Here is a 13,796-nt window from a genome sequence, read left to right as displayed (position 1 = left end):
TAAACTACAATCACGTTGTTTCCACAGAAAATTCTGGTTCCTTTGCTTCCTTTTCTCCCTCTGTATGCTCATTTAGTACAAACCTGTGAGGTAAGCAGAACAAGTAGACATCTTTGTACATATTTGGGGAAGAGTCTGATGAGGATGAAAAAGGTATTCCTGCAGAAAGAAAGTACCTACACGGGGCAGCTCAACAGAGTCAGGCAATGGACAAGGAGAGACTACTCTCCAGAGGGAGGCCAGGAACAGTCAGAAATTAGTTCAACCAGGGAGGAAGGGGGAGGTAGGCCACAGGATAACAAAGCCCCATTGGAATAAGGATGGAGTTTATAAGAAAGATGTCCCTAAATGGGTATCAGTACCTGGGTGGGCCCATAAGGAGTGGTGGGCTGTGTGAATCTTCTGTATGGGAGGAGGGGAAGTGTATTAGCAGAGAGTTGGAGCAGGTTAGGGAGGATGTGCACATGGGGAAGCAATGTAGGGCAGGACAGGGTGCCCAACCATGGACATGGTAAGGAGGAAAATAAAAAAGGTATAGGGGGCTGGTAAGATGACTGAGCAGCAAAGGTACTTGTCACCAAAGTTGATAACCTGAGTTGGATTCCCACGCAGTGAAGTTCATTTAAAAAAACTGAGAGAAATAAGATGGTTTCATTCTTTCGTAGTTCTCTTGGCTGTCCTCCTTTTTCTTACTTACCTTTATCTAATTCTATTTTATTCACCTACTTTTCCCTGTGGTCAATCTGGAGTTTAATTTCAGCACATTTTCTTCTCACTGTAGGTTGCTTCTTGGAATAACTTATTTTTCATTTGGATGCTTTAGGACTTTATTGTCAAGTGGAATTTGATAGGTGCATCATATATAGCTACTTAAAGTTAAATTCAAATAAAAATCAAACATTTGATTCCTCCTCTGTACTAGCTATGTTACAGTTGTTTACAATAGCCACATATACATATAGCTGGCTCATGGCCAAGGTGCTGGCCATTGCTGATACAGAATATCATTGCAGAAAATTCTGTTGGTTGTATTTTATAACATGCCACAGTTCTTCATATTTGACCATAAGCCTGTTGTACATGTCTATATGTAGCTGTATACATCCCCGTTTTGTTTCTAAATTGGACTGCTGTGTATTCATTGAGAATGTACTGCCTTTTGGGGAAATCTGTTTTTTTATTATTCATCAGGCTTTCTGCTTCCTCTATGTATTTACTTATACACCCCTGGTGTTGTGGTAAGTGTGTATTACTTGTCTATGCACACATGCACAGCCTTATTTGGGAGAACCTTGTTCTCTCTCTGTAGATCTTTGTGAGCTTCAGCTTTGCTCTTCTGAATTCTCTGTTGATTGTGTGGAGGAGCTTAGGTAACTCACAGTTGTATTGCTGCCATTTTCATCTTCTAAAATTCTCTTTTCTGAGCTTTCATGTTTTTCCTCCACAATCTTTATGGTTGACTTTATGTAATCTGATAGCTTCTGTACACTGCCTTCCGTACATACTGACCCCATCCCCTCTGAATTTGGCATTTCTTTGCTGTCAAAGTAATCCTGTCTTACTAACTTAGCAAATGTTTAGGCATATCACTTGGTCCTCTCATCTTTACTTGGGCCACTTTCAAGTGGAGATCATCTAAGGTGTGGTTTTCACAGGGGAGCCTCCGTGGTTCTCTTTTAGCATTAGCAGGGTCTAACACAAACAGTGAATTGAGGTCTGATGCTCATGTACAGAATTACCCTTATGAGTTGAGTAGCAATGCTTTTCTATGTGGTGTAACTGAGTTCTTCTATAGGTCAGCCCTTCAACGAATCTGTTTTCCTGTGAGATGAATTTCTTGGTTGCTTTGCTAGTGCCCCTGTGGTATGGTTGGCAATCTTTTATTTATTTTTTAATAATTTTACGTTTTGGGCTTTTAAATTCTATTTATGTATGTATATATGTATGTATGTATGTATGTATGTTTTTTCAAGACCGGGTTTTTCTGTAGCTTTGGAACCTGTCCTGAAACTAGCTCTTGTAGACCAGGCTGGCCTTGAACTCACAGAGATCCTCCTGCCTCTGCCTCCCAAGTGCTGGGATTAAAGGTGTGTGCCACCAGAACCTGGCATCAGGAAGAGGGGGTGGTTTTTACAAATATTTTTAATCTTTTATTTATTTATTTATTTTATGCTGCTTTGGTGTTTTGCATGCATGCATGTCTGTATGAGGACATTGGATCCCCAGGAACTGGAGTTACAGATGATTGTAAACTTCTATGTGGGTGCTGGGACTTGAACCCAGGTCTTATGAAGTCAGTCTTTACTCTGTTCCTGGTTTATAGTTTGTTATATCTGAACAATTGTCTTCTGTTCTCCATTGATTACAAGTTTTCCATTGACTAGAGGTTTACAGCCTAGATTTCCTTCGTCTATTGGGTTTTTTTTGTTTTATTTTTTATTTATTTTTGTTGTTGTGTTATTATTGTTGTTGAGATAGAGTTTCTCTGCATAGCTCTTGCTGTCCTGGAACTCACTCTGTAGACCGGGTTGGCCTTGAACTCAGATGTCCACCTGTCACTGCCTACTTAGTCTTCGAATTAAAGGGTACCACCATTGTCTGCTGGTCTGTAGCTCTTTACATGCTTGAGCTCAGTGTGTATAGGAAAGGGTTATATGTATTTGTTGCAGACATTCTTATTGGTAATTTGTAATAACTTTGGTTCTGTGGGTTCTCCTTGGAAAGCACTGGGTAGAAGATTTGATCTTATAGATAGAGGTTTATTACTTCCAGAAAGAAAACCAAAAATTGAAGTTGATAGAGCATTTAGGATTTATTCTGAATTCCATGTTATATTATAAATTAGAAGTTGGTATATATCTATATCTAGCTAGCTATGGTTGATAAAGATTCAAATCTAAGGTGACTTTCACTGAAAAGAATATGTTTAGTAATTTTGGAGAGTAAAGTCTTAATATTTTTCTCTTTTAGCTTCCAATAAAAACAGGACAGCAAAATACACATACCAAAGTCAGCACCGAACATAACAAGGAATGTCTGATCAACATTTCCAAGTACAAGTTTTCTCTGGTCATCAGTGGCCTCACCACCATTTTAAAGAACGTTAACAATATGGTGAGTATCTGATTACTGAACTTCTGCTTTTTGGAGAATTGGCCTATTTTGGTTCTGAATTGGAAGTTTAGAGCAGCATGTTTTAAAAGTATGGGACTATTTTCTTAGGATTTAAGATGTGAGTCATTTCATTTTATGGTGAGCACAAGTGTAACTTAAATTTTGACTTTTTATATTTACCTTTAAAGCATCTCTTATTGCTCTTATTTCATTTTCCAGAATTCAGAATTTACATGACTTTTGTATTGTGTGTAAACTGATCATAATATAGATTCTTTCCCCCTTCTTTTCCTGCCACATCTACACCTCCAGCTGGGTAGTATGGAATCTGTTAATATGCTTTTCATTAGCCGATTCCTTGAATGTATTTGTTAACTGTTCATGTACAAATTATGTGGTGTATAAACTATGATCTTCACTCCTAAATTGTGGGATTAATTTTTATGACCATATTAATGAGTTTTCCCTCCCTTCCCGTAACCTGTAACAAATAATGATAGTCCCCTAAAAATTTATTTCCTAAAAACATAGGAACTTTTATAAAAGGGTACATTTATTTAGACAATACATTTAATATTTTGCTATAGCTCTTTTTGCCTGCTGTGGAGCAAAGTGTTAGAATTTTTATGTATGAGTATATGGCTGCATTCCCAGTTATACTGCAGTATTCTTATGTTTGGGATCATCTTTAAAACTGTTGTGATGTTGGCATTCATTTAGAACTTCCTGAAAAGTTAAAGGGACTGTGAGATGGTTCACACACTGGTTGGAGGTGAGAACCAGCCCCCAAAAGTTATCTGTCCTTTGACCTCCTTGTGGACGCCATGGTGAGCCCACACTCACAATAATAACAATAAAATAAAAAAATAGAAATCTTCTTATCTATCTATCATCTATCTATCTATCTTGCTTTGAGACAGCGTCTCTGTGTAACCACCCTGACTGTCCTGGAACTCACTCTGTAGACCAGGCTGGCTTCAAACTCAGAGATCTGCCTGCCTCTGCCTCTCAAGTGCTGGGATTAAAGGTGTGTGACACCACCACCTGGTAAAAGTAGAAAATTGAAAAAAAATTGTACTATGAAAGTAATAGTCTCTTGTTATTAAGTAGATAGACGATGTAGAGTTCAGTTTGAAAGTAGTGAATGCTTAAGATTCACTGTTGTTGATGCAGCATTCAATTTTGATAAGAATTAAGAAATTAGTTGTTTTGTAGTAGAAAGAGATGGACTGGTACAGACCTCTAACTCTTGAACTATTTTTAATCCTCATTGATTCATTACCACCTACTCCCTTCATCCCCTCCCATTTATTTTTCTTCTTCTTTTCATGTTTTCTCTCGTGTAAGTTGGGCAGGCCTTGAACTTGCTATGTTCCTAAGACTAGCCTTATTTCCATAGTGTTGGGATTACCAGTGTTTTCAAACCATGACTGAACACATCATAGACATTTTATAAACATAAAGCAGCTTGTTTTACTCTTACATAGCTAACGACAGTCTTTAGTAAATGGCCTCTATTTCTATTCTCCCAGGAATTTATTTTTTGAATATTAGGGCACAGTAAGAAATAGTAGACTTAAATATCATTGAATGTAGAAGACAAAATGGAAGATCAATATTTTTTCTTGATTTTTAGTCTTTTGTTTGTTTTTGAGATGGATTTTCTTGTGTTGCCCTAGCCGTTCTAGAACTAGCTCTGTAGGCCAGTGTGGCCTCGACCTCACAGAGATCCACCTGCCACTGCCTCCCAAGTGCTGGGATTAAAGGTGTGTGCCACCACTGTCTGACTGATCCTTTAGTCTTTTATATTTCATATGTGCTAATTTGTAATGAAGAGTGTTAATCAAGTTTTCTGAATATATTTTTCTTTTAGAGGATATTTGGAGAAGCTGCTGAAAAAAATTTGTATCTTTCTCAGTTGATTATATTGGATACACTGGAAAAATGTCTTGCAGGGGTAAGTAAATTCATTCTACAGTAAGCAGGTTCTGTGAATTCAATCTTAAGAATTATCTGGAGTATCAAAAGGTCAGTATGGACACTGAGCACACATGAAGAGTCTTTGTCTAAGAGATATATATATATATATATATATATATATAAATTACATTAAATACAGTTGACCTGTTGTTGCAGAATTTAGAAAAAATTATTTTATCAACTTTAGTAAATTACATAGCTATTTAAATTTACTTAAAATGTTAAGTTTGAGCCGTTTCTGTCGCTAAATTTTTTTAAGAAAATATTTTTATGAAGAAATCATCATTTGATTAATTTCTCAGATATTATTAGCCTTGTGGCATTTTGCAGCTGAAAGAATATAATTGAGAAGTCCGAGGGCAATCTCATTTTCTTTCCTTCATGAATATGGGTTCAACTTTATACAGACTTTGAAAGTGGAATCTGTCCTTTTGATGGTAGCTACTACAGAATACTTGTGTATATTTGAGCATTTGTAATAGGTCTATAGAGGAGTCACTGAGGACTGGGTTCTTTCCCAGGTTCCCTCTGAGAGGCTGACTATTTCAACTATAACTTTATTTGAACTTTTTCAACACCTTTTCTGTTGTGTAAAGTGTTCATATTACTCACTAACCTTAATTCTTTACCAAACATGGGTATACACACACACACACACACACACACACACACACGAAGATTTCTGCTTTAAAATTCTCTATGCCATATATGTTAGTTAATATTTTTTATTCATCACAGAATACAGAATTTTGCTTTTTTTTTTTAAGATTTATTTATTTCTTATATATACTGTATTCTGCACCAGATCTCATTACAGATGGTTGTGAGCCACCATGTGGTTGCTGGGAATTGAACTCAGGACCTTCGGAAGAACAGGCAGTGCTCCTAACCTCTGAGCCATCTCTCCAGCCCCCTTTTTGTTTGTTTTTTGAAAGAGAGTTTTTCTGTGTTAACTGCACTGGCTGTCCTGAAACTCTTCCTATAAGACCAGGCTGGCCTCCAATTCACAGAGATCCACTTGCCTTTTCCTGCCAGTGCTGGGATTAAAGGCGTGCGCCACCACCAACTGGCCAGAATTTTGCTTTTATTCAGTATAACTTCTCCCATTTTTATTTGTTAAAGTTCTCTACAGTAAATTTAGTTGGAAGAGATTTAAAACAAAAATTTTAAGATACTTCATGTGGATGAGTATTTTGCCTGCTTGTGTATATATGCACCATGTGTGTTTTTATTTATATTTTTAAAAGTTCATTTTTTATTTTTATATGCATATGTATGTGTTGGCATGTGAATTTATGCACATGCGTGTAGGTGCACTCAGAGATCAAAGATTTTGAATCTCCATGGAGCTGGAATTATAGGTGGTTGTGACTCATCTAGCGTGGGTGTTGGGAACTGAACTCAGGTCCTTTGCAAGGACAGTACGTGCTCCCAACCACTGAGCCAAATTTCCAGCTCCTGTAGCGTTTATTTACTTGTTTGTTTGTGTTGGGGGTCATGCGTGCATGTCATGGTGTGCCTGTGGAGGTCAGAGGACAACTTTTGGGTAGTTGGTTCTCTCCTGCTTTTACGTGGGTTTTGGGGATTGAACTTGAGTCACCAGGCTTTTACAACAAGCACTCTACTTAATCTTGCCATCTCAGCATATTTCAAACCCTAAAATTTTTTAGATTTATTTGTTTTATGTGTTTTATGCGTTTCATTTGCATGTATGTATTTATGTACGCAGTATGTATGTATGTATGTATGTATGTATGTATGTATTCTGTATGTGTGCCTGGTGCCTGAGGAGGTCAAAAGAAGGTATCAGATCCCCTGTGACTATATTACAGATGGTTGTGAGCCACCACATGGGTACTGACAACTGAACATGGTTCCTCTGCAAGAATAAGTGCTCTTAACCACTGAGTCATCTCTCTAGCCTCTACTATTTTAAACTCTTACTAATCTCTGGCCATATTTCAAAATTGTTAGGCAGTATTTACAAGTTTTGCACTGAAAAATCATAGGAACTATTTTAGCTTGGTGTCCTCTGTTAACTTGTAAAGTGTAGTGGAAGAACAAAATCATTATATAGAGGGACAGAATTTGGAGGCTGGACATTTTTAACTTGGCAGAGGTTTAGTACTTTGTAATTTCTGGTATATCAGGCACACCCATGATTGAGTTTGGTAGGATGGCATATTGCCTCTTTAAGTTTACACAACTTTTGCTTCATTAACTTTTTTTTTTTTATTGAGAGGTAATGTGTCTTGGAGAGTGATTGCTGCTGACACCCTTTAGAGGCAGTAGAATGTGATGGTGGTGTGTTTCCATGGTCTACCTTGTAGAATGTGATTAAAATACGTATTACCTTCCTTGACTTGGTCTGCTCTTGAAATTAGTTTTGGTTTCTTTTTTTCTTTTCTTGCTTGTGGAGTTAAGAGATTGTACTCAGGGCCTTGTGCATGTATCAGTGAGCCACATCCCTAGAACTGTGTGTCAGGTTAGTTAGCTATGCCACCTAGGAAATAATCAAGTAATCTGTAAGAAAATTGGCCCAGTTTTAAAAGTTAATTGCATGGAATACAAAATTGACATATGTGGTGTGTATGGGGAAAATTACTCTAGAATAAAGAAGCTGAAAGAACAGAATAGTCATGTTGAATCACTTTTGGATCCTGAATTAAAAAGCTGTGAAAGACATTTTCAGTGTCATAGAATATAGCTTAGGTATTAGATGATACCTGGAATGGTATTTTTTTGTATATAATTAGTGAAATTACCTGGCGCGAGTGAGAAGAAAACAAAGAACATGCAACAAACCCACTTAGGAGTTTATTGGGGGTGGGGTGTACAGGCCTGGTTGGTGGGGGGGGGGAGAGGGAGGGAGGGAGGGAGGAAGGAGGAGGGAGGGAGGGAGAGAGGGAGGGAGGGAGGGAGGGAGGTAGAGGGGAGATCGCACACCTGAGCGAGCTGAAGATGGCACCTCCAGGTTTTAAGGGCTGTCTGGAGCATGCGCACAGCAGGGGGTGGCGTGGTTACGTCATACAAGAATGTAGAAGATGCAACCATGCTGCACATGGATCACACGGGGTCCTGTAAGATTCCTGGGACCCTTAGGCACTTCTGCTTGAGGGCTTGTCTACACACGTGTGTGGCTGAGTCATTACAATTAGTATTGAAGTTACGTTAGGGAATACCTTCATTAAAATAAGCTGACATACACAAGGGCTGAGATATTATAATGTTTATAACTTATTTTGAAGTGTGTTCCCCAACTAGGAGTTTCTCTGGATGTTAATGACAAATGATACAGTGTACTTACTAGTGAATAAGAATGCAGTCCATTGAGAACTCACAGGGAACAACAGGTTTCCCAAAGGGCAGGGATCAACTGATAAACAGGGAGTGATCAGGTATACGGAGCCAGTGAGGCCAGATGGAGGGTTGGGCTTCAATTGTAATGACAGGGCGAAGGTGTCTTTATTGACCATACATAGGCAAATGTTGCATATTCAAGGAAATGATACAGTTGTTAAATTCAAGTGACGGTGTAGGTGTTCCTTCTATTTCAGCTTCTCTGTACGCTTGAAACCTAGTAACTGGAAATGTTTGTAGGTATAGTTAAAGTTTTAGAATTATGTGATTATTTCCATTTCAGCAACCAAAGGACACAATGAGATTAGATGAAACAATGCTGGTCAAACAGTTACTACCAGAAATCTGCCATTTTCTTCACACCTGTCGTGAAGGAAACCAACATGCAGCTGAACTTCGGAATTCTGCTTCTGGGGTTTTATTTTCTCTCAGCTGCAACAACTTCAATGCAGTCTTTAGTCGCATTTCTACAAGGTTAGTGTATATAAATCATGTGGGGCTATTAAGTAAAATAAATTTTAGAATTCTTGTTTGCATAAACATACTTAATAGAATGACTTTTATCTGGGTGTTTGAAGAAATTTTATGTATTCTTGACATTTTAATTATATAATATTTAGAGTTATATTGGAAATACTGATGTGTAGATAGATATGAGTACTGTTACAAACTTGGAGAAGATGCTTTCCATGGTCAGGCCCTTTCTCTTTCCTTCTTGCTGAGAATTGAATTCAGAGCCCTGGTTTGGTGTTTTAAATGTATTTATTTAGATTCAGATCAGGTAGAGTAGCTGAGAAGTGTAGTGAGGATTCTAATGATCTAATTCTCATAGCTCTGCAATCATAAGATCCCAAGTTACTTTAAAAATAATCTAAACAATATAGAAGTAAAAGGAAGTAATTGCAAAGTAGAATTCTCTGGAAAGTAGACTGTGTTTTTTTGTTTTTTTTTAATATTTATTTATTATGTATACAATATTCTGTCTGTGTGTATGTCTGCAGGCCAGAAGAGGGCACCAGACCTCATTACAGATGGTTGTGAGCCACCATGTGGTTGCTGGGAATTGAACTCAGGACTTTTGGAAGATCAGGCGATGCTCTTTACCACTGAGCCATCTCTCCAGCCCCTAGACTGTGTTTTAAGTGTGTATGAAGCAGTACCATTTATTGAGTATTCACAGTATACGCTATCTTGCTTTTATTCTCACTATGATGTTGAAAGATAGCTGCAGGCAAACAAGTTAATCCCACTTAAAAGTAAGATATTGTGCTGGTGTGGTGGCTCACAACTTTAAAATCTCAACATTTGGGAGGCAGAGGCAGGAGGACCTCAGTGAGTTCAAGGCCAGCCTTTACATAGAGAGTTTGAAACCAATCAGGGCTACACAGTGAGACCTTGTCTCAAAAAACAAAACCAAAAATTCCTACATAGAAAAACAAAAATTTTAAGGAATTGTGTCAAATAATGGAAGACCCCAAATTTCTAAGCCAGATAGGCATCAGGATCTACATTAGTTTCAGAATATCAGGTGTTTTCAGTATTTCTTTTTTAACTGTGTTTTATGAAATTTTTAAATTCAGTGCTTAAAAAAATGTAAGGGGCAGAAAAGATGGCTTGTGGTATAGAACATGAGTTTGCAGAGAACCTGAGTTTGGTTCCTAGTACCCGCATAGTTGACTGATAACTACAGTTACAGAAAATTCAACACCCTCTCTGGACCCCAGGCACACATGTGGTGCACATATATATATGTGGGCACCCATATGCATAAAATCAAACAAACTTTTAAAAATGTGCTTTAAATAAAACAAAAAGAATGTGTTGGGGTGGGGAATTCACTTGGTGTAGGTAAAGGCGCTTGCCGAGTAAGCCTCTCCAACATGGATTCTACCCATGGATCCCATGTAGAAATGGGAAAGAACTAACACCACACTGTAGTCTTCTGACCTTCACATGCATACCACGATACACATGCATTTCCCTGTTTTACACACAATATGAGTTTAAAAATAAATTGTAGAAAAAAATGAAATAAAAATTACAGTTTAAATCTTTACTCGTAAGTCAAAATTTTAATCATTATAGTTGGAGAAATTAGTCTAGAATGGTGCTCAATGGAATCAAATTATAAAGTAACTGCAAGTTTCTTTCATGAAAATGGTTTGCCTTTCTTGTACAAGTACTGTCTAATGGGTTCTTAATTATGATCAAATGAAAGGTATAATACAGTGCACTTAGAGATTTAGTAACTAAAAGACAAATATGGAGGAAACAATCCTTTTGATGCCTCGGTTCCTCTGTCTTTGGCTTGTTAATTTTGTACCAGCCGGGCTTCTGTTGCGTTCACTCTTGTTTCCCAGCAAGGTGAATGAGAATATATATCAAAATTTTTGGTCCAGTGTTGAAGAACTGGTTTTTAATCTTTTTAATAAAAATGTTGTTCTATAATTATGATAGTAGGTGACAGTAGTAGGTGACTATTAAAATTTTATTTACTATTATTGGTTAATGTTTATGTGACAAAACAACATTTCCATGGAGTTATTTTGAGTAAGCATATTTTTATATTCTGAGTCATTATATGCTGAGAGAGTCAGCAAGGTGACAAACAGGGAAATAGGAAACTGGAAAGTTATAGAAAGTAAAAACCCTTTCATTTTTACTATTTGAAGAAATGTCTTAAATTGAAGATAGAAAACAATAAAGAAAAATGCAGTTAGTCTATCAATGCAGGAATTGTTAATGTTTATATAACATAACAATATTTCCATGAAGTTTTTAAGTAAGTATATTGTTCTATAAAGTAAATGTCCTTTCTTTGAAAACTCTAAAGTCACCCAAGGCTTGTTCTATGAGATTGGGCAGCAGTAGTTCATGTATAGACAACTTTTGTTGATTTCCCAAGTCTAGTCCATAGTGAGAGCCTTTAGGGGTCCAGCCTGAACGTATTTTCAGAGTTCAGAGAAGAAGGTGTAGCTAGCGAAAGACTTAGGATCTGAGGGCGAAATGAATCTCTCACTCTGTGCTTTTCCGCATCAGTTTTATTGTTCTGTTTTTATTCTAATTCTCCTGTCCTACTTCTAAATCCTTCAGCCTTTTCTTTTAGCTTCTGTTCTTCTAGCCTAAATACTCTTTTTCCCATGAGCCTTGAAGTGAAAAAGAAATTACAAGAATTGCCTCTCATTGATCAAAAGCACATTCCCAGGGCTGGTGACAGGGAGCCGAGCCATTGCCATGGCAACACAAGGTTCTAGGGTTCCAACAGTAAGACTGTGACTGGGGGAAGGTGGGTTGGGGAAGGCACAGTGCTTTGTGACAAACTTGATACATAGGTCTGTTGTTAGCACAGTGGTAAGCAAAGAGTTGGCATGCTTTTCTTAGGGTGCTTTGTGTAGTATCCTTGGTTGGGCATGCTGCTAGCCTGACAGTCTGAGTTCAGTTCCTGGAGCCTATGTGGTGGTAGGAGAGAACCACTTCCCACAATTTGTTTTCTGATTGCATTAGCATGCAAGCGCACACACATAATAAATAATTTTTTTTTTAAAAAAAAGAAAATTTGATGCTCAAATTATTTTGACAGTTGGGAGACTCCAGTTGTACAGCTGTATGAGTTTTGACCTGACTATAGTAGTTATTAATTTCCTTGTGTTCAATTTCAGAAAGACCTAGACACATTTGAAAATGTGTTCCAATCTTGGAATTAACTAATTTTTCCAAAAGAGCTGTGGCTAATGTGAGAAATAGAATTCAAACCTCAGTTTTAAATATATGGATGTGAAGTTTACTGGAATATCATTTTTCATCATGTTCTTTAAGTTGCTTGTATTGTTTAGTTTTAAAATAAGTATGTTCTTACTTAATATGTCTTCATTCACAAGCCCTTCATCTGTTGAATCAGAATCTTGGACTGTTCTAAGACTTAAATTTGTAAATTATTTTTGATTTTTATTTTCAGGTTACAGGAGTTGACTGTTTGTTCAGAAGACAATGTTGATGTCCATGATATAGAATTGTTACAGTATATTAATGTGGATTGTGCAAAATTAAAACGACTTCTGAAGGGTAGGTTTTCATGTATAATATATTTGCATTTAACATAATTAACCTCAGTATTATGAATATAATAATTCTGTTTGAAATGGATATCAAAGTAGAATTTATAGTGTGCATGTTCATGTGAAATGGCCAGTAATGCACGTGACTGACTGATTTTTGGACATTTGAATATAATGCAGTAGAAAACATGAGTTTTATCTTATTTTTGAGACAAGGTCATTGTTTATACCTGGCAGATCTGGAACTCCTTTTGTAGATCAGGCTATCCTTAAACTCAGAAATACCTGCCTCTGCCTCCTGAGTTCTGGAATTAAGGGTGTGTAAGGCTTGGCTGAAAACTTGAATATTTTAAATCTTGGCAATAGAAAGTTTTCTTCAGTTACAGTTTTGCTTGTAAAGAAGTTTGTGTCTCCAGGCGGTGGTGGCACATGGTTTTAATTCCAGCAGCTGGAAAGCAGAGGCAGATGGATCTCTGTGAGTCTGAGGCCAGCTTGGTCTATAGAGTGAATTTCAGGACAGCTAAGGCTACATAATGAGACTGCCTTGAAACAAACCAACAAACAACCTGCCTTCCCTCCCCCAATTAAAAAAAAACCAGAAAAAGACTATTATTCTATACATGTATATGAGGACTTGTATGTTATAATGCTGTTGTGGAGGTCAGAGATCCACTTTGTAGAGTTGATTGTCTCCTTCCACCTTGGGTTCAGTGAATTGAACTCTAGCAGATTTGTGTGGCAAGTGCTTTTATACAGAGCACTGTTGGCAGCCCTTCTTTAGCTTTTTAGGATGTATTTATGTAGGGACAATAATGTAAAATTCTGTTCTATCAGTATTCTTTCATCATATTTATTATTTGCCTTTCTTTTTCATGCAGAACCTATACTTAAAATTGTGTGCATACAAGAGTGTGTTCCTAGAAAGGGTATTGTGAGGGAAGGATGAGATTTTAAGAGAGGTGAAAAATGAGTTACTGACTACATAAAATAAGAAAGATGAAGAAAGGACTCATTGGGGGAGAAATAGGAGGGTAGTAATGAGAACACATATGCATGAAGATGACAGATGACATGTTGAAACTCATTACTTGTATGTTAACCCTAAAGATTAATTTTAAAAAAATTTATGGGGCTGGAGAAATAACTAAAAAAAGAAAGAAAAGAACATTTTATGATGTAGTTCAGTAGTAGAATGCTTATATAACAAACCCACATCTGTGGATTTGATCCCTAACTGTACCAAAAAAGTAATTTCAGATATTATTACTGAAAAATCAAGAAGTTATT

At 37.0% G+C, this 13,796-nt stretch overlaps 1 protein-coding gene across 6 annotated transcripts in view; it reads left to right on the top strand.

Moving 5' to 3' along the window:
* The window catches only part of Nf1 (neurofibromin 1), a 268,446-nt gene that overhangs the window by 41,800 nt on the left and 212,850 nt on the right, over positions 1–13,796 (top strand). For all 6 annotated transcript variants that reach the window (XM_041664518.1, XM_041664517.1, XM_041664515.1 and 3 more), the window contains exons 2-5: positions 2,971–3,114; positions 4,988–5,071; positions 8,738–8,928; positions 12,410–12,516. In XM_041664518.1, coding sequence (XP_041520452.1) covers positions 2,971–3,114; positions 4,988–5,071; positions 8,738–8,928; positions 12,410–12,516 — 526 coding nt within the window. The remainder of the gene's footprint in view (positions 1–2,970; positions 3,115–4,987; positions 5,072–8,737; positions 8,929–12,409; positions 12,517–13,796) is intronic.

Source organism: Microtus oregoni, unplaced genomic scaffold (assembly GCF_018167655.1).
Source record: "Microtus oregoni isolate MIOR12 unplaced genomic scaffold, Mior012 000015F_ref0000493, whole genome shotgun sequence".
Classification (NCBI taxonomy): Eukaryota; Metazoa; Chordata; class Mammalia; order Rodentia; family Cricetidae; genus Microtus; species Microtus oregoni.
This window is presented reverse-complemented; position numbering and strand designations above follow the sequence as displayed.